The sequence below is a fragment of the Hippoglossus hippoglossus genome, chromosome 8, assembly GCF_009819705.1.
Source record: "Hippoglossus hippoglossus isolate fHipHip1 chromosome 8, fHipHip1.pri, whole genome shotgun sequence".
Lineage (NCBI taxonomy): Eukaryota > Metazoa > Chordata > Actinopteri > Pleuronectiformes > Pleuronectidae > Hippoglossus > Hippoglossus hippoglossus.
The window spans coordinates 1,121,761-1,147,730 of NC_047158.1; the positions used below are offsets into that span (position 1 = coordinate 1,121,761).

Sequence of the window (25,970 nt, forward strand, 5' to 3'; positions counted from 1 at the left end):
TTATAAGAATGGGAGCAGGATTTGTTTTCCTCTGCTCACACTTATTAGGTTTAAATCCCCAAAAAATGTCCCTGAATTTCCAGAAAATTGCAATTAAATATGCATTTCTATTCACTGCTCTAATGTAGATATAAGAAGTTGAATGCAATGATCGCACAAAAATAGGAGCCAATAAGATAACGTCATTAAATGTGAACAACTAAAAGTAAATTAATTTGTATTTGAACTAAATGACAAAATCCACAAAATCCAAAATAAATGTAGAATATTTTTAAAGGGCCCATATTGTGTAAAATAAATTTTCTGGGCTTTTACTATCCGTAATATCTTGAAGGGGTCAGTAGGGACCCTCAAAGTATGAAAACAGTCACTTAGTGGACTTTTTCACTCAGTCCATTCTAAGAAATATGATATCAAAACGTCTCGTTTCGTACTTCCTCCCCCGTATGAGTCATACGGGATCGCATTCGTATGTCAGCCCCACCCAGCTGGACCAGTCCAGCCACCGAACCCACCACCCCCGCTCCCCACCACCACCCCTCCACACCGAACGTGACACCAAGCAGACTTGTTGCTGAGCTAGCAGCTTGTTAGCTACCACAGGCTAACCAAAACAAACAACACTGAAGAAACACTGCAGCGTGGAGGGATGCAAGGAAGAGAATGTGTCTGTGCACATTCCTCCTAAGAACGTTACTGTTCGAGACCAGCAGTTACGCATTATTTCTTCTGACGTGCCGTGTCGGTGTGCTCAGTACGGAGTAAAGTCTACGTTACTCCGTATTGAAACTCCATTGGGAAACTCCGTACTGTAACTCGGGACGTTAACATTGGCCAACTGTCCTGCTAAAACTTGAACAAACATGAGGACGGTGTAACTTAGCGTTCAGAAACATCCTGTTGTTACAGACTGTAAATATGTGGCTGGTCTTCTATAGCTGCAAACATAACTTGAATATCAGCTGTGTTTACAGCCAGAGAGCGTCAAATGCGCCAGAATGAGGCCGGTGATAGGCCTGGTCGCGTGTCACTCTGTCTGCTGCTCCAGAGAGAGGCAGAAGAGAGGACATGGAAATACACATTGCAGCAGTTTTTTTTTACTTTAAACCACTGATATATCATCTTAGGGGTACCAATACCTCAAATTATATCCCAGAAAGATGTAAAATATGGGGCCTTTAACATACAGTATGCCAAGAAATATTGTAATGTGACAGCACACTTTGCTTTAGTTATATCATATGGTTCATAGGATTGCTCCTGAAATGATTCCCACAATAGAGGCAGCAGATAAGCCGCAGACAATCTGTTAAAATAATCACTGTTGAAAATTAAATAACTTCCCCCTGTGATATGACAATGCTATGTTGAAGGTTTGGTTAGGTGTGAGGCACAAAACAACATGGGCAAAATGATGGCTTGGGTTTGAATATGTCCTATGCTAAGGTTAAAGTACCTTTGTGATCGGGGTTAAAAGTAGCAACATTATTAGTCAATTGGGAATGAGAATCAAATAGCTGTTCTTTACAGTTTAACTAACCCTTTGTTCCACCCCAACATCCTCTCTGCACAGACTTTATCACTGCATGTAATAAAGCCTGATTTCCTCCTTTGCTCCCATTATAGTTACTTCAGGCACTAGAAGAAAAGTGTCTTTTTGGGGCTTTTCACACAACCAATGCCAGTGAACAATACAGCTTAACTTTGGGCTGTAATAGGCTAATTGCACAATCGACCAAAGGGTTCACTTTTTATGGGAGGACAGTACACTCTACACTCCATATGTGAATCTTTGACAACACTGCCATTATGAGCATCCCTCCAGGCAGATGAACCGTCACATAGGATAAGGAAGATAGGAGTTTGGGAGCATGATCTTGACAAAGAGATATCTGCTACAGATTGTACTTTCATTAACGCGGCTGCACTACGTAATTGCTCCGGTGGCAGTAGATTGTGAATTATTGATGTGGACCATGATGTATTTTTATTAAAACTGCTTGTCTCAAGTGGCATTGAGTTGGCTCCGAACGTGACATATAGCCAGGAAACTACGTTTTGTTTGTGTGTGTGTGTTCCCTGATGTCTTTAAGGGAGCCTGACACAACATCGTGTCAATAAGCCAATATGTGCATAGAGCTGTGCTACAGTCCCACAGAACACATTTTAATGAGTGAAACAGCTCTCTGGGCCACCTTGGCATTTAAGTTGTTACCAGTTATTAGAGACAATGAAACTGGAAGCTTGGTCTTCTTAGAACCTCTTCAAATTAAACACAGCAGTATCTTGCTTGTTTACTCGACAATATTTAAGGTCTCGACCTCACTATGTAAGTGTCTTGAGATACATACATTTACTTTTAGTAAGAACAGATCACTTATTAGAACATTTATACATTTACATTTACATTAAACATTTATCATAATTTTGCTTCATCCCTACTAGCAGAACTTTTATGGAAGCTTACTTTAAAAGCACTGAACATTATCTCAACCAGCTTCTTGGGATGCATGTTGCAGTCCTACATCAACACACTTTCTGTCTGTTAGAACAGGTTAGAACAATAAAGCTTGGTTCAGCACAGATTTCCCACAGTTGGACGAAGGTGAAGTCCCATACTTCACTGCACCAATCATTATTTAGCAACAATCAAGAGCTACTGACTTATTCTTTGGCCACTGTCAACCACAACCATACAGTGTTACGCGGGGTTCACACAGGACGCGGAAGCGCAGCCGCCCGGCGGTTCACACAGGACGCACATTTCTCCGTGCCGGTCATCCTGCGATTCCTCTCCGTGATCACACATACAGCTGATATATCCGCTGTTTGCTCCGTGCAATGTCGGGTGTCGGGGAATACAAAGTATGGGAATGCATATTTGATAATTTATGTCATATAAAATATGTCATTTATATCGTTTAAAATCATTTTTCAGTGTGTTTCCAGGCGCGATACGCTCGCGGCAAGCGGAAAAAATAGACTCGACGCCGAAACCATCGGTGCGAGGCGCCGTTGGCACTGCGCGGCGCATCGCAGCCTATGTGAACGGCACAATTGAGTAACGGGGGCGGAAAGGAGGCTTTCCTTGGCGCGGCGCGCCATGGCGCTGCGCTTCCGCGTCCTGTGTGAACCCAGCGTTAGACTACCACCTGAGCCCAGGGGCCCTTAGGTTACCTGCAACACCGACATTTACACTGATAATCCTGGATCACCTGGTTATTACCTGGCTCAAGTAGTTGAGTTTTTTCCAGTACAGCTCTAAGCACATGTGACACAGGACTAGTTGCTCATTACAGAAATTCTCAGAACTGTGATATGAGCATAATAATATAAAATAAGAAGCTGTAGAAACACAATTAAAATGAATAGCCAAAGAGTATTAAAAGTAAGGTTAAGGTGAATTACTGTATTTTTGGTATAAAGTAAGTCTTTATTTTTCTCTTTGTGCTAATATGAACAAAATGATGAGCAGTCATTTTCTTCACTGATCGAACAGAAGATGCAATGGAAGAATCAAAATACATGCCCGATAAGTTCTATGTGTGAAATATTGTAACAATATAACAATGTAACAAGGTGTAAATTACTGTGCATTGAGAAAGGCCTGCAAACCTTCACATGTTCTTAACTTAGGACTAAATACATTGTCAATATAAATAAAACAAAATAAAGTCAATGAAAGGAAGTTTTTATAGTTATTCAAATTGAATAGAATTTTAAAATAAGAATCCATATATGCTGAGGAAATGTTTTTCCCTATTTCTCTACAGTGATTTGCATCATGCTAAAAAGGTCATTGAGCATTTTTTTTTCTATTTTAGATTTTAAAATATTTGAAACTGCTGATTGGACTACATACATGTAAAAATAAGTTAGTGAGAAAGTATTTTTGGACCCTCCCAGCCTCCTTACTTGGGCATCAGAGAGCAGAGGGGGGTGCCTGCTTTATTTCCCCTTTGCCTCGCCCCTTCTATGTCTTTTGCTTGTTTACCTTTGGTTGTTAACTGGATTGAGGAGATGGGGGTTGGTTAGTAGCCAGCCCGGTGCCTGCATGTCAACATGCACTAATATGGATGTTTTTGTTTTATTGTGTGTTTGTCTGTTTGTTTGTGTTTGCATCCTCTGCAGTGTTGTTTACCAGGATGGATTTTATGGTGCAGATATTTATGTAAGTATTATTTACTGGTATGACATTGCATGCTACACCGCCATCTCTGTGGTCTCTGCCCTGATTTTATGCACATGCAATCCTCCAACCCCACACAGTCATACATGGGAGAGCAGATAGCTGCTCATACCAAGGTCTGCAGTTCTGTTTGGCCCCAGCAATGAGACTACAGCCTACAAACTTCAACAGGCACTACCAGTAGCACAAGGTGTAACAAACACATGCACAACAACCATTAAGAAGATGATTAGACTGGATATGGATGGATGGGTTTGGAAAATGGGCCGTGGGGATGACTATTCAATTGAAAACTGATACTTTACCCCAAAAAAAGATAAATACAGATTCAATAAAGAAAGAGCATCTTTCAAGTTCTGTCTCCAGTGCACTGTGTGCCAAACCACTCAGTCACTCATGTCCTGCATCCTAAAATTAAACATAACTGGCAGTGTGTAGCTAACAGGTCTTGATAAAACTTCCTCTCTGTCAGAACACTGCCATAGAAAACTGTAGGCTAATAAATGATGAACGGAAAATAATGAAATGAATATCAGACTACAGTGTGACTCTGCAGCATTGCTTCATGGACAAAAATAACGATTAGACCAAAGCCAAGAAAAAATTTAAATTACTTTTTTAAAATGTTGTTTCCAAACAAATCAATATTGAAATGAAATAATGTTGCATTGATAAAATGTGTAGCATCAATAGTAGTGCTGGTTTTAATAATATTTTGAATAACTTTATAATTAAAACTCTCAACTTTTATTCTGAATGCCAGATACATATATTTGACTTGAACCCTTTATGTTGGTTAATATTTACACATCTATGGGTCTATAAAGTTTAAATAATGAGACTATAGTAATAATGTAAAAAAAAAAAGTGGACCATGTAACTGGAGGAGGATGAAGCCGTGGAATAGAATTAAGTCATACTTACTAAAAGAAGTTACTTTGAGCTCACTTTGTGGCACACTCATCAGTAATTCCATAATGGATCATTTTCTAAATATTCATTTTCTAACCAGAGCTGCCTGGCAGAAGTGTGAACAATAGAGCCACGAGTACATTCATGGTGGAGGCTTCAGGGAGATTCAGACTAATGATGCAGAGTGTGTGTGTGTGTTGCTCCCATAACGTTCGACCTCCTTGGCTCCCCATTAGCCCCTATGCCCCTGCCACAGGGATTGATTGCTATGCTGCAGACACAACATTTAATATTCATTAGCAGAGGGATCAAGAGTCCCTGATGCTGTGTTTATGTTTATGTGAACAGGAACTACCTATGATGGGGATTCAGTCAATTCAGTCCAAATAGCGAATTAAATGAGATAGAAAAAGAGCTCAGTCATACTCAACAGAGGCTGTTGGAAAATGTTGATGAAAACAGGCTGACATTGGAGACAGGCCTTTTCTTGCAATTTCTTCTGTTCTCAGGAAAATGTAAACTCAAAACTTCCTTCCTTTGTGTTTTAATAATGCACACTCATTCGGTCACCTTTAGGCTACCAATGAAACACACTACCTGCACAGATATTACACATTGGGTTTTCCATTGGAACACTGGGCATAACCACTGACTCTTACAAGACTCTTTGCATTTTCTACCTCTAGTAGAAACAGGTCATAATTTGTTTATGATTGTCAAAGGATTTACTCTTAAATTGAAAAGGGGTTAATACTTTAGATTTGACACTATTTTCAGGTATTTTGCTTTGTTTATGGTTGCATGAAGATAGTGCCTTCGCATTAGTGTGGGCCTGCAGCTTTGTGACCAAAACCACTGGGTCAGTGAAGATAAATGGATGGACAGAAAGAAGAGTTCTGCTCTGTCTCTCTTCCTTTCACTGAATCAGCACATTTGATGAATTAGAAACATGCACCTGCACACAGTGGCCTAGTATTGCCATTACTCACTCAGTCAGTGACAGTCCACAGCGGCCGGTGACTAACATGAGACAACCTGTTCATCTTTCTGCCATGGGCCATCATCACACGCTCTAAGTATCACTTACTCGCCTCCACAGTTTATAGAGGTAATAATACATTGCTCATGTCAGGACAGACACTGTCTCAGTCACAGACCGTGGAAGGGTGGAAGGTGAAATGATGTGAGAAGTGAGGGAGTTGTCACTGAGCCTCGGAGGGAGAAAAATGGCTTTTGTTTTATGATAAATTAGAGCAGGGGTTTACAGCCATGTGCCATACACAGCCCAGTCACTCAGTGAAAACTGAGAGACCAATACAAGTGGTCACATCTCAACATGCTTTAAAAAGTAAATTAAGACTCAAATTTAGCCATGATGCAAAAGATGGAGCTCAGATGGAGCTATTCTTCAAGTCTCACACACAGTGGCAAAGCGTACTGTGCACTTTAACAATACAAGCAAAGTGAGATTTGAAAAAAAGAAAAACACACAACACATAGGAAAATACAGGGATGTGTAGAATTACATCATGTCCAAGCATGTCATTATGAGCCTTTCATTGTTTTTGAGTTAGAGAACAGTTAATACAGACAATCTACAAAAGTAATCAATGTTTTTGAAGAATTGTATTCATAACTATTTTAGAAATGTTTACTGAATACTAATGTAATAAGGTAGTAATAATGAGTATTGGTACTATGGGTATTATTATCCAATTGGGATGTGTTGAGGAGGGAAGAGATCTGGCAGGTCTGCAGATGCTGCAGTAGTCGCATAAAACATATACATTCAAAAATAAAAAAACAAGAAATGATCATCATGTTTTGATTTAAGTCAAATTCTGAGGTTTACCTAAATATATAAAGCAGATATTACTTCTTATTCCAAATATTACGGGCTGAAATATAACTGTGTTATTCAATAACACAGTTATATTTCTAAATTCTTTAGTTAAAATGTAGGGTATGTGATCTTGACTTGATCTGTCTGTCTATTTGTAGCTCACAAAGGTTGAGCACCATTCATCTTATTAGCCTCACACTTGGTATGTGTATTGTTAACTACCGAAGACTTGAGATATGTTCAAGTTACCAGTGTCTTTCAGTCGGTGGGGCGGAGTAGTGTGTGTACAAGCAGTCTGTGGACAGAGCTGAACATATCTTCTAGGACATGAACATATCTTCTAGGATAAACTACACCAGCAAATGCAAGCCACTTACTTACTTTTATGTTACCATATTGGACAGATGCAGACATTCACAGTATCGCAGGTGCTGATCTCAGTCATGGCAACAACATTCAGAACTACTTCCTCTTTAGCAATTTGTTGGCAAATCCACAACGGTCATTTGTTGCTGCAATGCTTTATTTCGAGATGAACTACAGAGCTTTTATTTTGTGATGTTGTGAACTTGGGTCTGAAGATGTGTGTGTTGCTTAGCAGATCTCTGAAATAGCTAACGTGAAGTGTATGAAAAAATAACACCAGTTAAGGAAACCATTCAAACTTACACACACGTGAACTGAATAAATTCAGTTTAATTATTTGAAAAATATTGACTATTGACTGAAATTGGTGCAAAAAAACAGAATTTGGTTGATCAGTGTACAGCCTAATGCAGACAAACCAGGTGCCGGGTACTCTGCACCATAGACTGGATATATAAAGCTCTGCAGACAACGTCCAGCACTCAAACATTAAAAAAGTGACAGTATATTGTAGAACTGTTTGAGGAGGCCTCACTAATTTGAAGGAATAATTCTGAAGTTAGCTCCAGAGCATTAACACAGGCCAAGCAAACAGCCCATTCCAAACAGTCATATTTAGAACTGGCACTGCAGTAATTTATCAACTATGTAGTCAATACATTAATTATACAGTGCTGACTGGTGAGATGATATTTATAGATTTATACACTGTGAATGTAAGTTTGTATAGACAATTTCTGAATGAATGATTTAACCATAACTCTAGGACATTTCCTTATGATTCCAATACACATTTAAAAGTGTTATTTGGCCGAGTGGGACTTCTGATTCATATCTAACAGAACAGGTCTGGAGTATTAAGTGAAAGATAACTTCAGCAAAGCACATATATTTATATCACACACCTTAAACACAAACACAAAAAATATTATCATTAATTTTGACTGTTATCTCTTTGTGTGTGTGTGTGTGTCTGTGTGTGTGTTACTAGGGTGGTTATGCTGCCTACAGATATACCCAACCTACTGCTGCCACAGCTGCTGCATTCAGTGACAGGTAAGATACACACTGTCAGGCATACATCATTAATTTCATCATATTTTGTGTTCAAGAAAGGATACAAAGACCTACCAACAGTAAACTAATGTTATTCGACCACCAGTGACTTTCTGACTGCATTTAGAGAGACTATTAGCTTCACAACAATCAGAAACATATGACTTATTTTGATCCATTTCTTTGCTATGCAATATAAAACAGGGCAGAGGCAGGAATTTTTATATTCCAAAAACCTGACTCAGGAGAGAAAGAAATGTTAGTGCTCCTGCTTCTTTACCCTGCAGCCCTCAGACTACCAGCTTCATACTCAGACAGTAAGCACATACAAAGTCATACAAATTTAAAAAATAATTTGATGAATAAAATCTGATTAAAAATATATATATATATTTTAAAATAATGTGTACTTTGGTAGTCCAGGTCAGTACATTGAGAATGCAGGTTTGATGTCTGTAGAAAATCAAAAATCTGACAAATGTATTTGCAGGACATAAAGTTTATGGACACCAGATGCATGTACGTATAATCCCAAACAACATTACCACAAATAGCTATAAATTGTAGACACACTAATCAGACTTTGCAACACACAATTAACACGTTCACATCTTCTGTGACTGAAGTATTCATCACATACCAGTGAATAATGTTTGCTCTTTTCTCTCCTTTACCCATAAGCAACATACCCCCCTGATTTAATCCAAATGTTTTAGTTGCCAAACCTTATCATACCACAGACTTTTCTCAGCCTCAACTATACAGTAGTGAACAGTTCCCTGACCATCACCAGATACATTTAATATCCTCCACAAGAGCCTCAGGCTACAGGCTCAAAACTCAGAGGCACCCTGGTTTTGAACCACTGAAAAAGTCTCATCAGAAATGGAACATTATGAGCTTCACTGGGTTTATTACAGGACTACTGCACTGGACTGCTGGTCACAGTTGTTAAAGTCTCTGTTGGGTACAGGGTCATAGTTCTACCTAAATATGATTCATGAACATTAGAAAGAGTGATATTTCATGGTGCTTTATCTCGCATATGCCTTCCCCCATTGTATTAATAATGGATGTATTCATAACACTGTGAATCATTAGTGTTAAATTAGTAAGCACTGCGGTGTGATTTTAATTTGTAATTGCATAGAACTTGTAGATGTCTGTCCCTTTTGATTATAATTCATCATTTACTCCCTCACTTTTCCCACCATACTTTCCCTTTTTGTGAACTTGGTTTCAATGAGCAGTGCAGGAGGGCAGAAATATGTCTATTTTCTCCTATGTCAGGAGGACTTTGGCTCTTGACAATGGAGCAGCTCTTTTCGTATACATATATATATATATATATATATACACACAGTAGGTTAACCCACATGAAAAGAAACCATACACTCATGAATGATGACCGTGGCTGTATTCGCCAAGGGAGAAATAAAGGAAAGCCTAGATAAGAAGCGTAAAAAGATGTATACCTCTCCTAAGAGCTTTGATAGAGAACAGACAGCTGAAATGGACAGACAAGTAGGTTAAACCAGTGGTCCTCCTCTTCTTAAAACCCCTAACGTTCCATACACATGGACATAAATTAGATGACACAAGTAACCTATTACTAAGTTATAAACAATAACTAAAAAAAGCATTTCCTGAAGGAAAAGCCTGTGATTGATGGAGGCATTGATGCTGACTGGCATCCTATGATTCAAACTCTAATTCAAACGAAAACTTATGATTCACTGAGTTAGCTGTGAAATGCAAACCATGCATGTAGACTTGTTTGCATTATATATTGCATGGTCATTTCTATAATTTCATTACCATGACCTGTTGTGAGAGTTTTCATTGTTCCAAGATAGAACAATTTGAAAGTGAAGTGGAATTTTTACTGTAAACCGGCTGAAATAGAAATATAGGGATTAAATTGTCTGTACCACATCCTCATGGATTTAGTTGATTCTTGTGTGGTAGTGAGTGGATACATCAGTTAAATGCAATAGGAGAACTGATGAATGGACTTTTTTAAGCTCTGAAGATCAACTTAGTAAAGTCATAGTTCAAGATACCGAAATATTACTGTTGCGTTTGGTTACAGGAGCAACAGAGCACACCTCTGACCACATTCCACCACACACACATATGCTGCTGGGTTTGATCATTCCATATTCCATTTTAAAAATGTTTTCCCCATATTTTCATATTAAGAATGGATCAAAAGATTAGCATTTAGCAGTTGAGAGTTGGTGGAGACCAAAACAGAACTAAAAGAAGAGTGAATATTACACTTACCCTCTTGGTTTCAGTCATTTGACATAAACATATATCATTGATCATGCTGTTTCTGTTGGATGTGCTAAGAGGCAAATGTATGCCAACACATTAATCAATAGTTTAATAAGGTGATAATGAATCAGTTGACTTCTCACTTTGATCTGCTGCCCCCAAGTGGCCAAACAATGAATAAATGGATCTTTTAACACTGAGCAAAGGCTTGTAAGGGGACTGTTTGGATGTTAAACCTTGGTCTGGTGGATATTTGAGGGCTTGCTTGTGTACCCGTGTACCCTTGTTGTGCCCATCTGTGCAGGGTCACCCTGGCACCAGGTGAGTTACGTTTGTGCCATGAGGGTCACAGAGGGGAAGCAGCAACAGCTGCTTTCATGTGGCCTGACCAGAGCCAGCCTGACTCGTGTGTTATACAAACAAATGCAAATGCAAAAACAGCCACTCATGCAGAAATACTTAAGGACATTATGAGTGTTCACAAATGACTACATATATGCACACGAACAAGCACAATTTTTTTCTAGAATCCACGAATTAAGTAATCCTGCTTGTGAAATTGTTTTGCAACAATGTCATTTATTTGTCCATCTTAACGTCATTTACTCCCTTTCCATCTGATTTTCTGGACCTCAACAAAAGGTACACAAAATGCTTTGTGACACTAAAAGTTACTCCTACTGAAATTGATGTAAAATCTCAATTCTTAACACATGCACGCGTGTGTTTAAATATATGTCTCATAAATTCTGAAGCAAATCAAACAAACACAAAGAAAACTTCAGTACTGTACGTGTCCTAATATGATTAGTGAGGTTGTTTATTGTTGTATCCTGTAAAGTGAGCGCAATTCAACAGGAGTGTGGAGGGAGCACACCCATAAAGGACACCAACCAAGCAGCGATGCCTCTTCTGCTCTGGTCCTGAAGCAGTATTCTATAATATTAATTTATCATTTAGTATTGATGATTTGTGATTGGGGGTCCATCATAGAAATCCTGTATTCACACATTTTGTTGCCTCTGTTGACAATTTACCGCCTGGTTTACGAGTTCTACTCTCTCATCTCTGCTTCACCGTCTGTTTATGAGTGAGAGAGTCAGTGGGGGCTGGGCTGGCCCCGGGCCTGTGTGTGTGAGTGTAAACTCCGCCTTGCTCCCAGACTCATAGGACACGACTCGATCAAATACACAGAGACACACCAGCTAAATATTATAAGTGACCAAGGAAATCTTTAGTCGTTCTTCGGGGACTTTTTTTTGGTATTTATGAATTGCCTCGCGGCCCAGAGCAGACAGTCTGCCCAGACACTCCCCACCCTTTGCTTTAGATGGTTGATTGACCTGTGTGGCTGCCTTCTATTGTAACTGCATGCTTTGTGTTTCCTTGTCCCTAAATATTCACTCTCTATTAAGACATTATGCATTTCACCAGTTTCCTAACCATTTTGTAGAGCTGTGGAAAATGTACTTTTTATTTTTATCTTTTCTCTTCAGGGTCACTTTAAAAATGCATTTGACTTAAATTGCATTTAAATCTGTGTTGTATTTGCAGCCTACCTCACACTGATGCACTGACTGTCTCTCTCTCTCTCTCTCTCTCTCTCACACACACACACACACACACACACACACACACACACACACACACACACACACACACACACACACACACACACATATACATGGGTTAGGGCTCTGCACTGTGAGATAAGATAGGTCAAACGTGGTGCTGGTTTGAGCGTGGGTCTTGGGGGGTGTGTATGTGTGTGTGAGTAGGGGGGAGGGGGATTTGCATGGTGAATAGCAATGTCCAAAACTAATCGGGATTAACTTCTAATCGCTTCAACCACTGGGCCGCTATGCCGCTCAATTATGGGCCCTGGCCCCTGATTGGCCCTTATCATAACTGGGCAAAGAAGGGAGGAAGGGGGTGGGGGCATTGCGTGGTTGGGGGATAGATTGGCTACAGCATGGTTGTTCACTAAGAATGAACACTGCTACTGTCTATTTCTTTACTGTATAAAATTCTTATTCTTTGATCCCTTGATTGTCTATATATTTAACCATTTGCATTAAGCTTTTTGGTTTTCTTCTCGTTCATTCAAATAAATTTCAAATCCTCTGCTTCTTAACTCTCTTTTAGCTGTTTCACTCTGCTTCCCAGACTTATTAATCGCAGCCCATGAGATTATTTAATTAAGTCTGTCCTCTGAACAGAGGAGGTGGAAGAAAAATGACAAATAATGTGGTCGCCTCAACAATGTGGTCCATACAACTACTAGTCAGACTGCCATGTTTGCTGTGGGAAATAATATTCCTAAAATGATCTTTCCTCTTGTGTAACTATTGTACACAGAAGAAACATTGCAATTCTAATTAAATTTAGTAAAAACCTTCATGGAGCATGGTAAATGGTTTGTATTTATATAGAGCTTTTCTAGTCTTGATGACCACTCAAAGCTCTTTACAGTACAGTTTTACATTCACCCATTCACACACACATTCATACAGTGCATCTATTAGCAGCACTTTGTTGTTCTATGAGGGGCAATTCAGGGTTCAGCATCTTGCCCAAGGACACTTCGGCATGCAGATGGGGAAGACTGGGGATCGGACTGCCGACCTTCAGGTTGGAGGACAACCGCTCTACCCCTCAGCCACAGCTAATAGATAATAGAGTCTTTAATACTTTTGACACACTACTTGAAAGCTAACTTTGAACTGTAATCTAAATAGCTAACTGCTATGGAAATTGCATAGCATGTTTATGCTCCCAGAGAATTACCTCTGTATTTTCTTAGGAGATAAGACACTGCTTCTCTGGGTTGAAGGATTAGAGTCTGTTGAACCTTACCCAACACCTGAGCCAACACCACAGCTGGGCGTGGACAGATGTGGTCTGTTGTACTGTGACTACACCAGAGGTCTTAAACTAGTACTGACTAGTACTTGAACAAACTACAGCATCGGCATCATTATTGGCTTTATGGGAAGTCTATGCCGAGGCATTTGGGAGAGAGAGGAAGAGAGCGAGTGGAGTTAGGACGAGCTGAATTAATGAATGAATGAGCAGCTATGAAGAAAGATTTTACTCATTTAAGAAAACTATTGATGATTATGTGGTGATCAGTGTTGATAATGTGGCATAATTTCAGACAAATCAACATTTAAACTGTAGCGGGTCAGAGACGTCAGCTGTGTCTGTGTGAGTGTCAGTGTGTGTCTGCGCATGAGTGCAAGAAAGAGGAGAGAGAGAAAACTGAGTGAGTGTGTGTGTGTGTGTGTGTGTGTGTGTGTGTGTGTGTGTGTGTGCATGCATACAGGACTGCACACTGTGATATCGCACTTATCTTAGAAAAACGCTGTTACCTTTCCCTCAAGTTCTGGGAGTATCATATAGAAGCTACCTAATTTGGTTATAGTAATCAACCACTTATAGTGATCAATTTGGCTCAGACAAAAGGTCATCACTGTTAGCAGTTTCCACTGTATTTATTTGAAGCTTTTACGAGACATCACATCAGAAAGTTATTATTCGATTCATTGGACAATGGCTATAGTATAAACAATTGAATAATTGTTACAAATGACAAAATCAAAATTTGAGTCAATACATCTGAATATATTAGAGACTAATTATGATGTAATAATTATTCCCTCTTAGCTCGTGAAATTGGAGCAGTGGGCTCTGAGGAGATGCAGATCAGCATGACATTTAATACATAATTGAATTAAATACTCATTATTATGACAAACAGCTCAATAGTAACATACCTGTATCTCTGTGCAATATTTATGATTTAAAATGAAGAACTAATGGCTTGTAATTTGGAAGACCTGCTCAATGGCCAGGACATAGTGTTTGGATTAACCATCCTCTATTATCTCATGTGTTTCTCCAGTTACGGACGAGTATACGCTGCCGACCCCTACAACCACACACTCACTCCAGCAGCCACATACAGCGTTGGTGCCATGGTAAGCGTGTCAATGCCTCGCACAGATCTATTTTTTCCATCACAACTCCTCCTCATATCATGCATCATCCTAATTCTCCTTTTCAAAATGTCTAGAATCTATATTAATAATAATATTAAGCATTAAAAATAACTTTATATGATCACAGTCAATATAGCCCAAGCAAATGCCTCGGAAACCAACATAGTTTCGGAAAACAAAATTAATGTCTTACCTTAATTCAGTACTATCGGATGCTTTACTTTGTTATTAAAGACACTGTAGATCTCAACAAACTTGCAATCAAGTGGTAGAAACAAGTTGCCCATAGAGACCTTGGAAGGATTCAATCAACCTGCCAGTTGGACAGGTCTCGAAAGCATCTTAGGATATCCAGTCTAAGGAAAATCATCATGGCAGCTTGAATCCATGCACTCATTGTTTTGGTTACTATCCAAGCTCATGACCACAGGTAAATTTGGATTGGGTGATTAACTGAAACCATCTCTTTTACACCATGGCAGTGTGGTATATCACCTGTTTGCATCTGACATTCATGAAAATACCTAAACTTCTCCGCTTACATTTGTGCTGGACATTGTCTGATGAAGCCAAAACAACATTGTCTTCAAAAAGTGGTGATCCATTTCTGAGCTTAGCCAAGTGTGTGCAAAGAACCCCGCACAAGTCATTCCTAGTTGTGCAGCCTTCTCCAAGGCTACAAGCCAACTGCCTTGCGAATTAAGAAATGGACCACTGTTCCTTGACCAGGACAGAATACACATTGCTCCGAATAAAACTGAGACATGACAACTGGCCAGAGCCTCTTTTCAGTTACCAAGGCACAAGCTTTCACCAGAGAAGCATCATATCTGGACCCTACTGCTCTAATTCTAACTAAGCTCTTTGACTTTCCAATAGGAAATGTCGTCTGGCCCCTTGGCTTGCGCCCAAACGGTCAACTTGGATAATCTATCCTTTAGGGTGGTACTAGCATTTTATCAAAATCAGAATAAGTTAGAAACAAATTCCAGTTTTTCAGCCCAAATCCTCCCAAATACACTTCACATTTGCAATCAAGTATAAACACGTCAAATTGGCATACACATCCTGTAGCCACAAGCTCAGGTTTGCAGTATAAGATATGAAATGTCAATTCAAGTGACATAAGTAGTGTTAATGTTGACTGAAAAATAGCCACTGACCTTCACCTCCTGCAGACACTTAAAAAGGGATTTGGGTTGATGAATGTCACCTTTTAGGTAAATCATTCAAATTATGAGCAGCCAAAATGTGGAATTAGAAAAGTATTCACCTCAGAATGCCAATTGCATTATCGGACCCCCTTACACCCTTTTAGCAGTATTGAGCTTTTCTTGGTTTTAGACTGCACCTAAACACTGCACAGAGATAAAAAGAGGCCATGTTATCCACAATGAAACTCATTTTCACAGATACACCATACATGCTGGTTACATTTCTTAAAGAGATAGTTCACCGAAAGCTGAAAATTCACTCGTTATCTACTCAATACTATGCAATACTATATTAAAGTAACGGGTGACTCCTTCTTCAGACGCAATAAAACAACAGAACAAAATAATAACATGCCTCCATACTGCTTGTGTGGTGTCCCCCAAGTGTCCAGAAGCCCGACATTAAAATTAAACTCGAAAAAGCATTTTTTTTTACGTTTGAGGAAGGAGTAACCAGTTACTTCAATTCTTGGATTTGGCTGCAACACTGTTTACCCCTGAGACTCCAAAAGTGGTATATAGACTCAAACACTTTACCCAACCCTCCATCGGCATAGTGGTGAGTAGATAATGGTTTTTTAGTGAACTATCCCTTTAAGCTGACTATAAAAATATAGTTCATGTATACGTTTATCCAAAAATGTTTTCCTAATGTCATTTTATTTCTGACATTTCTTACACTAGAAACAATACATTAATCACTATTTTCTTCAACTGTTCACCAACATTCTCACTTCAACCCCCCCCCCCCCCCTTGCTTTCCCCCTCCCCCACCCCAATCTCTTCTTCAGTCACCATGCATGCTTTTCTGCAGCGTTGACATCTCCTCACTTAAACTTAATTGAATTTGCCTGTGCTGCTAACAGCAGTCCAAATGCCACATTAATCCTGCCTGTAAAAGGTGATGAATGTCTTCATGCCTTGGCAGCCCAGTCCATGTTAGTTATTATATTTCTAATTTGGTGGATACCACCTCACCCTGCACTCCCTGGTAATGGAATAATTAGTCATTTTGATAATTAAATCCCTCGTGGTGCTGCAGCCGCAGGCAGGAGGCAAGGGAAGAAGGAAGCAAGTTAGAAAGCAGGGTGGACAGGATGAAAAGATTGTTGAAACTTGATGGTAAATCACATAAAACACAATCCAGACTGAATAGATACCGGTCAGCGCAGCCACAGTGTGGTTAGTCAACAGACTGTTCCATCAAAGATGTAAAGTGCCAGTTAAATATTAATGCAAAACGCCAATAAATCCAGCCGAAGCTGCCACATCAATTGAGTGGGCAATATCATTGTCCAACACTGATCCAACATTTAAACTGCCTGTGAATCTTTCCTTTGCACAACCAGTTCCATATCGTTTCTCTGTAGTAAACCTCTGATACCCCTCGTAAAGCTACAGCCAATTAAGGGATATCGGAGGAGAGGTCAGGTGAAATTACAGTATCCTAAAGTACAAGCCAAGGTATTAAAGTCAGAGCTGGTGAAAAGGACCACGGGTTATATAACATGAACAAAGTCTTAGCTGTTTGATTACATAACCAAGCTGAAGACTTGTGTTATATGTTACATTAGTGTTAGGGTTACACATAACTATAATACATTATAACCATAGAAAAATAAATGATTTCATGATGAAATTTCAAACAGAATGTTAATAAATGTGAAAGCAAGTAGTAATTGCATTTTTTTTGTAATTGTTGGAACTTGAAATGGCTCATGTTGCATTGAGGTTTATACACTGTTACAACTGATCTGTTCACATTATAAACAAAGATGATGGACATGTTTTTAAAGTCCAACTTTGTTTTTCAAAGTCACATGCTCAAGTAGTTGTCACAGAGAAAATAATGGAATTAAATGTAACCCTCCACCTTCCTACCTTATTTCCTGACTTGGATCCATAAATATGCTGATATATATTTTGTGACATCACAAACCTGTCTGAATCTATTTTTTTTTCCGGCTGGCATTTGTTTAGTGCAGTGTTAAGGTGAAAATACTCAGCCATGGCAAAGACTGTTTATTTAACTGAAATTGTTTTTGACATAAAAAGGCACAAGGGGCGGCATGTTAACATAGCAACTTGATTTTCACGAGAGGGGGACTTAAATATTTGTGCAGATAGTTATTAAACGTTATATTCGAAGGGTAAACATTCAGAGCGATTAAACAAAGGAAAGCTAGGATGTAAAGTGTGTTTGTCAATTTACATTCTTCCCTGGATCTGTGTTCATGTCCTCAGTGAAATAGAAGTAAAGACAAGACATGAATGAGGGAATTGTGGATACAGTTGAAGGAAATGAGGTGTGACGTCTGTTCTTTTCTAACTGCACTGGTCCGACAAAGAGCCACTAATTAACCTTTCCTGCAAGTATTAAACACGTTCCCACATCTTTCTCTTGCCTGACACAGCTTTTAGCTGTCCTTGAATCTGACAGTAAACCAATGCACTGCATAGACACTCAGATGCTTAACCAGAACTTTTATCTATAGACTACATTACCTTGTAACTGCTACAGTAGCTTTCCCAGCTGGTTGATGGCAGTTTCACCCGAATTACTTTAGACTAAAGGGTTATTTTCTAGATTAATAACATGAAATACAATTACTCCAAAGACTAAATGACAAGCTAAACACGTATCACTGAGAGTGTTTGAGAGCTTAATTCCTTCTCTGAAATGTTTGAGAAACACAAGGTCCAGAGCTCGTATTTATGATAAAAAGAAAAAGACATGCAGTTTCACCCAAACACACAAAGATGGAACTTTTATCAATATTGTTTTTCATTTGTAAATTTCACAAAAGCAAAGAATATATTCTAAAATATCTAAAATCAATTTTGCTGAAAGCTGCAACTGCCTCAAAATCTCCCTTATCTTCATACAATGAAAATCAGCATGATCCATCCAAAAGGTTTAGCCCTCCCTTATTAACACCTCCCTTATTAACACTGCTTCAAATCACCCTTTGACTTGGTTTCTTTGATTTGATCGTTTCCTCCACTATTTCATAGTTGTATTGACTGGATTTCTTTCACATAGCTGTTGGCATGTACCCCTGGCATGAAGCGTCTCGCTGTGCTTGCTGCATGACGGTTGCTCCGGTCATGGGTCTTTTCATCCCCCATGGGTTTGCACTGGAATAACGGTAATGTAATGTTGAAACTCTAGTAGTAGTTTGTGCTGGACTAAGGGGGGCTAATGAGGGTTTGTGTGTGTGTGTGTGTGTGTGTGTGTGTGTGTGTGTGTGTGTGTGTGTGTGTGTGTGTGTGTGTATGTGTGTGTTTGTGTGTGTGTGTGTGGGTGTGTGTCTTGTTTACATGCCTTTGTCTTTATATGTGTGTGTTTTGGGATTTTGTTTTGGTTGTGTATGCCTTCGTTTGTGTGTGTGTGTGTGTGTGTGTGTGTGTGTGTGTGTGTGTCTTGTTTACATGCCTTTGTCTTTATATGTGTGTGTTTTGGGATTTTGTTTTGGTTGTGTATGCCTTTGTTTGTGTTTATGTGTGTGTGTGTGTGTGTGTGTGTGTGTGTGTGTGTGTGTGTGTGTGTGTGTGTGTGTGTGTGTGTGTGTCGTTGCATTTGTCCGTGCCTGTATGTGTGTGTTTCAGAACGCGTTCACCCCACTGACAGATGCCAAAACTCGGAGTCATGCTGACGACGTGGGGCTGGTGCTGTCCTCTCTCCAGGCCAGTATATACCGGGGAGGCTACAGCCGCTTCGCACCCTATTAGCACCACCTCCGACCTCTAATCAACCTTCCAACAGGACAGAAAGAAAGTGTGTGTGTGTCTGAGTGTGTGAGCGAATGAGAGACAGAGAAAAGGAGTTATCAGTTAAAGGTGTACTGAGACCCGGGTATTGCAATACATGCAGTTTGTGCATAATTTCCGCATCTCCTGAGAGAGAAGTACAAAAAAAGAATACGAATAAAATGACAGCTGATATTTTTCATCTTATACCTCAGATATTTTGTGCTGTGTATTTTGATATTGTGGGTTTTTAATTTCTAAAGATTTGAACATAGATTATCAGCTGTAGAGTTTTTTTTCCCCTGGTACTAAGAGAGAGCTGCTATAGTAACGATTAGGACCCAGTGGGAATATTTATCAAAATCAAATTGTTAGGGCTTGTACAGAACTCCAACTCTGTAGGATACGTCATAGTCACACGTTGAGATTTTTATGTTTCCTAAGAGTGTTTAAGCGACTATGCTAGTCAAGTGTTGTTGTTTTACTTCTCTCAGCTTCCTTTGGCAGTTCCTCTGTCAGTTTAGAAATGATAGTTTTTCTTACCTTGGTTTGGGAGAAGGTAAAGAAGAGTTGGAAACATGAAGGCACAAAGAGTTATTCTCTGAGCTTTTGAGAACAGAATGGATAAGTTCCAGAAGCTGAGAGCAGCAATGGTTGATCATTTTTGTCCACGGCCTAAAATTCATGACCATTTTTCTTGTTATCTTGAAACTACGACCACATGCTATTCATTTATTTTGGCTAAACTGAAAGAACATAATTTTTATCTGCATGGTCACAAAAGTTCCTTTTATTGAGGCCTGATGTCACTCAGTTACAACATGAGCTGTTATGATTTGTACCATGTACCAAGTGTGAAATTTGCATTAAATTTGAATTATAAGACACTAAGTCAGAACTATAAAATGAGGTCTCCTGCTCATATTCCCTTTGGTGAATGCAATATGTTTTTGTAGTAAATAACACAAGTATTTACAAAAAAAACTACCAAAAAGATTTCCCCTTGTTATGATGACAAAATTGCCAGAAATGTATCTGATGAAGCATTTCAGTTTTTTTGTCAGTTATCCTGAGATAATGGGGTAATTAAGTCACGATTGCTGAAAATAAAAGAACCCAATTATTACCAATCAGAGCTGCTCTCAGACATGTGGTTCAGTCTTCCTGTCAGGGAGAGGATGCTTTGAGTCATGTTGTAGGTGTGTTGACTTAATAATGAGGTTTTATCTCTTCAAGCCAAAGGTTGTCGTGGACATATCTAGCGTGTTTATGTGTATAGTCAAGATTCCACATAGATATGAATTATGAGCTAAGTTTAAAAAAAAAAAAAAAAAAAGATTGTCATGGCAACTGAACTGTTCAACCATTTAATGCTTACTCCAATGCTGAGATATGAAAAAGAATTAGGGCCAAGTTAATATGAAAACATGCTACTTGTGAAACACAGATGTCTAAGTTGTGACTTAGAATTTGAAGGTTTGACGTTTTATGGCACTAATCCTCTTCCATACAGAGCAGTGTTGGCCATCCAGATGTAGATGTTTTTTATATAAACTTCCAATATATTAATTGGTATAACTGATGGTTTTTATATTACAGGAGAGATTTAAAAAATATATATAGCAGTGGCCAAAACCACTGTGTCTATTTTATCATTTTGTCAAATTTGTTCTGCCTTTGTTTTTGTTGTTTATTTGTTTAATAATTACAATTTCTGGGGGGTAAAGTATGATAATCCAACAATGTATTATATTTGAACTGTGCAGTGAAGATGTTCTCTTATATGAAATACACAATGGTATAATGTTTTAGATTTAGATGAATAGATCAGTTGTTAGGGCAAGCGATCTCATTTTCTATCAAATCATACCCTGATTTTTATTAACTCTTTTCAAATAATCGTGTAGATACTCTCATTCATATGTTCTTTTTTTGTCCACTGTAACATTTTGCACATTGTAATTTTCACATGAAACTGACACATATCAGTGCTGTAGTTGTAATTTTTCTTAACATTTTTTTTTTATCGGTTCTGCAGTTTCTGATTTCCTTTGCACTCATGTTGATATTAATGTGACATCCTCTCTGTTATTTTCTACAACTCAGACTTTACTCTTTGAAAATTACTGTTTGAATATTACAAAAGTAAAAAAATATGGGACATTAACGATTTGTGGACAGGCTAATCTATGATGTAAATAAAAGTTAATGAAATAAATCTAGTGTATTTGAAAAGCACTACATTGGCAATAGGACCTAGGCTATGGCTGCATTGCAAGCAAGCCCATAAGCCATTTCCTCTGCCACATTCTGTTTACAACTATTCCCAATTATTGGTGTTGTTACATATCTCTCTTTTGTATTTATGACAAATTAGATAGGAGAACTCTCAGATGCATCACATTATAAAAAAGGCAACGGTGAGAGCCTCTGTGCCTTTTGGCTCTGCTGGTTCAAACCATCGTCTGTGTACTGTGTGTGAGGACTATCGGTCTGAAACTAGAAGACTCTTAGTCCTCACTATGCTGAATGTCTGACTACGCAACTACTTTATCCAAGCTCTGCTTCCAGTAGGTGTTGTGGTTCAAAACAAAGCTTCCGACTTCCTATTCACTGTATGTGCATGTACTATGGTTCTTCCACTAATCAATAACCATCAATAAAGTTTTGTTTTCTCAAAAAGTTTTCATCTCTTTCCTATTTGTTCAGCGTCTGAGTGAAACTATCCTCAAAGGGAGATGGGCATGTGACCCAGGATACATTTAGTTTGACCATTTTGTCAAAATCATTCCTCGACAGTATGTCCTGGGCTGAGTGTCATTTTCTCTGTGCATTGTTAATAATTCTATTGTTTGTTCTTTATTTTTTAAATGACCAAAACAGAATGTCTGTCTGTTGTCAGCTTAGCCTATGTGTTTTACTGAGGACACAAATCTTAAAAATCCTTTTTTGTTGAGGATTTTCTATGTTTGGTGCAAGACGCTGTCAAAATAAACTGTGTTTTTCTGTTAAAAAAGGAGCATGTCACTCACTGTCACCTGTTGATGTTTTAAATCCTTTTAGGACAATGGAGCGCGATGGCACAGAGACATAGGCCAAACTCTCATCAAGCTTTAACACACACCTAATGTGTGTTACTAGGATACAGCTAACAATCTGGTAATGTGAATATCAGTGCCTGTAAATTCAAATTAAAGATGTGGTGGTGACCGCTGAAGGACATCCACATCTACTACAGGTTAGAGGTGAGGAGAGGATGTCCTTATTGCTGGGAATTTATCTTGGGAACTTGTTTGTTTTTGTTTTGACACTGTGGAGGTTGAAGTTATATTTGATTAAGTTCATTTTCTTTTTTTTTGACATTCGCTGATTTAGTTTTGTTGTCACGTGTCAGTTTTGGGATATATGGTACTGTTTACATGATTTTAGAGGTTGTAGTTAGGCAATTTAAATGTATTTAATGAATAAACAGACATCAATGCGGCTGTGGTTCTCAACCTGTAGTCCACCATCAGACAAAAGGAGGCAGGGAAACCAGCCATTATTCATCATTTCACCTCGCTAGAAGGAAGGTGCTGTGGGACTGTGTGAAATATGCACATCATCACTACTTTCTAATTGAAGCAAAGAGAATGAGTACTCTTCAACTCAATTTGATTAGTGTAATTGGAAAAAAATGTAGCCAGAAGCTTCTGCAGAAAGATAAGCAATATAAATGTTTAAAATTGATGAAGGGTTCACATTACAGAAGGTAATTATCTCTTACTAGCATAGAAACAGGTGATCAATAATTAATGCATAGCGGGTCACATGTGGTGGAGATATAATTCAAACTGCTTATTAAGTCTGTAATTCACAGGGAAAATGTCGAGTTTTTCTATGATACGACACAGACACTGTTGGGTAGCGTGTGTGTGTATGTGTGTGTATGTAATCATGAACTTGACGTAGCCTATTATTATTATTGCACTGCAGCACTCAATTACTCAACTGTCAAACTAATAGAATCCGTTCAAAATGATTGTTTTGTATTGTAATTTTCCAATATGAACAGCATTATAGTAACATACTGGACAGTTTTAGTATTTTAGCACATGGTATGTTATATGCTTTTGCAGTATCTTGATAAACACTGATATGCATATTTTCCCGTGCTATGTTTTAATAATTCAAGGTTCTCTGGAAAAGAATAGAGACAGTATTATTAAATTTAACTTCAAATAATGATCAGAGGAATATATAAAAGCTGTGACCCAATTCTGGAGCTGCATTCTTCAGAGGTCTTGGTCAACACATACCACGACAACCACGAAGGTAAAGCCAGGTTTAGCCAGTGACCCAGTTTCTGACCACTGCTGTAGATCATCAGAAGAAGTAGACATGTTCAAGTTGGTCTGTAGACTGAAGGCTCACTGCCCCGCCCCCACTGACTGCTGGAGTACTGGTCGCCGATTAGTATTGAAAGTATCACTTGCACCAAATTCTAAACTGCACTTCCCTTGACCGTGAGGTACACACACACCGAGTGTGAAGGTACAATCAACGGTTTAGGTGATATGCATTATACATACAGACAGAAAGACAGAGAGACAGACATTTGTGGAATCAGATGAATCCTGGGATGGGATGGCTTAATAAGGATCCACCAGTTTAATGCTTTGTTGGACACATTTGTCTACTCTACTAGAGGGAGCCTTCAAAATGAGTCACACCACTGTGACTCCATCGGTCAACAAATGCAATTTTCTAAGGATGCCACCCCTGAATTAGAACAGTTACACAGTGTATGAGGATGGATAACAAAAAGTGGTGTCTGTGATTTTAGGAAGTTAGTTGGTTATTTGATGCTATAGAAAACGGGGTCATATCATCATATAAAGCTGAGACCAACTTGTGATTGGTCCAGCGCGTGTATCAGCAGGACCTCACTACCATGGCTCCATACCCTAATTGCCACTTTGCAGACTCTGGGATCTCGTATAAAGGATATTTTGGCTTCATTTCTAGATAGTGAGAGGAAGTGGAGCTGCACCCATTTCCTATGCTCCATCTTTATATATATTCTATGGCCATTTATGGATTTAGTAAAAGCACTCTTTAAGAAGTAGAAGAATTACTCTACCAAATAAAATGAAAAACACAGAGTCTGGGGTTTTGTTTATTAGATGCAGTAAATGATTTAATTAATAAATCCCAATCATTGGATTCCTCAGGATAGTATTGGAAATATCGCAACATAATCTCCTGATCAGATAATTAGCCAATTCCAAATCAGAAAATCCTCAGCCGTCATCTCTTCAGTGTCACCACAAAAAGAACACACATGTATATTGGATACATACATGAGCATACATGTACACGTTTGCATGTATATGTGAACATAATCAAGGTTCAATGTAAAATTTTATTTGTATAGCCCATATTCACAAATCACAATTTGTCTCATAGGGCTTTAACAAGGTGTGACATCCTCTGCCCTTAACCCTCAACAAGAGTAAGGAAAAACTACTAAAAACCCTTTAACAGGGAAAAAAGAAGGTAGAAACCTCAGAGAGAGCCACATGTGAGGGATCCCTCTCCCAGGACGGACAGAAGTGCAATAGATGTCAAGTGTAAAGGAGAACATCAGAAAGATAAGGGTATTTGCAGTATTGATAAGGGTAAACATTTTGAAGTATAACTGAAGGTCAGTGAATTGGTGGATTAATGTCATTAATGGTCAAGTGTCTGAGGAGAAATACTATGTATCGAGCAGTCCTGCTATGGTCAGCAGCCAGCAAGATCATGATCCACCATCAAGATCAGATGCCACTATAGTCCACAGTCATTGTCCACTGCCGCCATTAGGATCCATCATCAGCTGCCACCTCGGTCGTGGTCCACCCCCATTATCTGATGCCAACACGATAAAGGATCTGCCATTATTATCACAATCAGCCAGCATGATGCAGAATCCGCCATACTGGATCCACCATTACGATCTCTGATACGCGATCCACAGATCCTAATCCACGATGTGGCCACAGCCGCGGCCCTGGATCTGCGGACGATAAGGCAAAGGGACTCCGGGGAAGAAGTCAAGTCAGTAACATGTATTGATGGGATATGAATTACTTTGATGTGATAACGATTGAGAAGAGGTAGGAGAAGCTGGGAAGAGAAGCTCCATGTGTCATGTGTCCCCGACATTCTAGACCTATAGCAGCATAACTAAGAGCAGGTGTCTAAGACAAGCCTGGACCGGCTCTAACTATAAGCTTTATCGTAAAGGAAGGTTTTAAGCCTACTCTTAAACGTACAGATGGTGTCTGCCTCCTGAACTGAAAGTGGGAGATGATTCCACAGGAGAGGAGCTTGAT

General features: G+C 38.9%; 1 protein-coding gene across 20 annotated transcripts in view; it reads left to right on the top strand.

Moving 5' to 3' along the window:
• Positions 1-22,287, top strand: part of rbfox1 (RNA binding fox-1 homolog 1) — a 108,305-nt gene extending 86,018 nt beyond the window's left edge. For 9 of the 20 annotated variants that reach the window (XM_034594520.1, XM_034594527.1, XM_034594521.1 and 6 more), the window contains 4 exons: positions 4,132-4,171; positions 8,302-8,366; positions 14,551-14,626; positions 19,471-22,287. In XM_034594520.1, the coding sequence (XP_034450411.1) occupies positions 4,132-4,171; positions 8,302-8,366; positions 14,551-14,626; positions 19,471-19,593 (304 nt within the window). In that variant the 3' untranslated portion in view covers positions 19,594-22,287. Of the gene's footprint in view, positions 1-4,131; positions 4,172-8,301; positions 8,367-12,339; positions 12,642-14,550; positions 14,627-18,904; positions 19,011-19,470 lie in introns of those variants that run through there. The other 11 variants (XR_004614807.1, XR_004614806.1, XR_004614809.1 and 8 more) reach the window with 11 other exon arrangements.
• Positions 22,288-25,970: the final 3,683 nt, after the last annotated feature.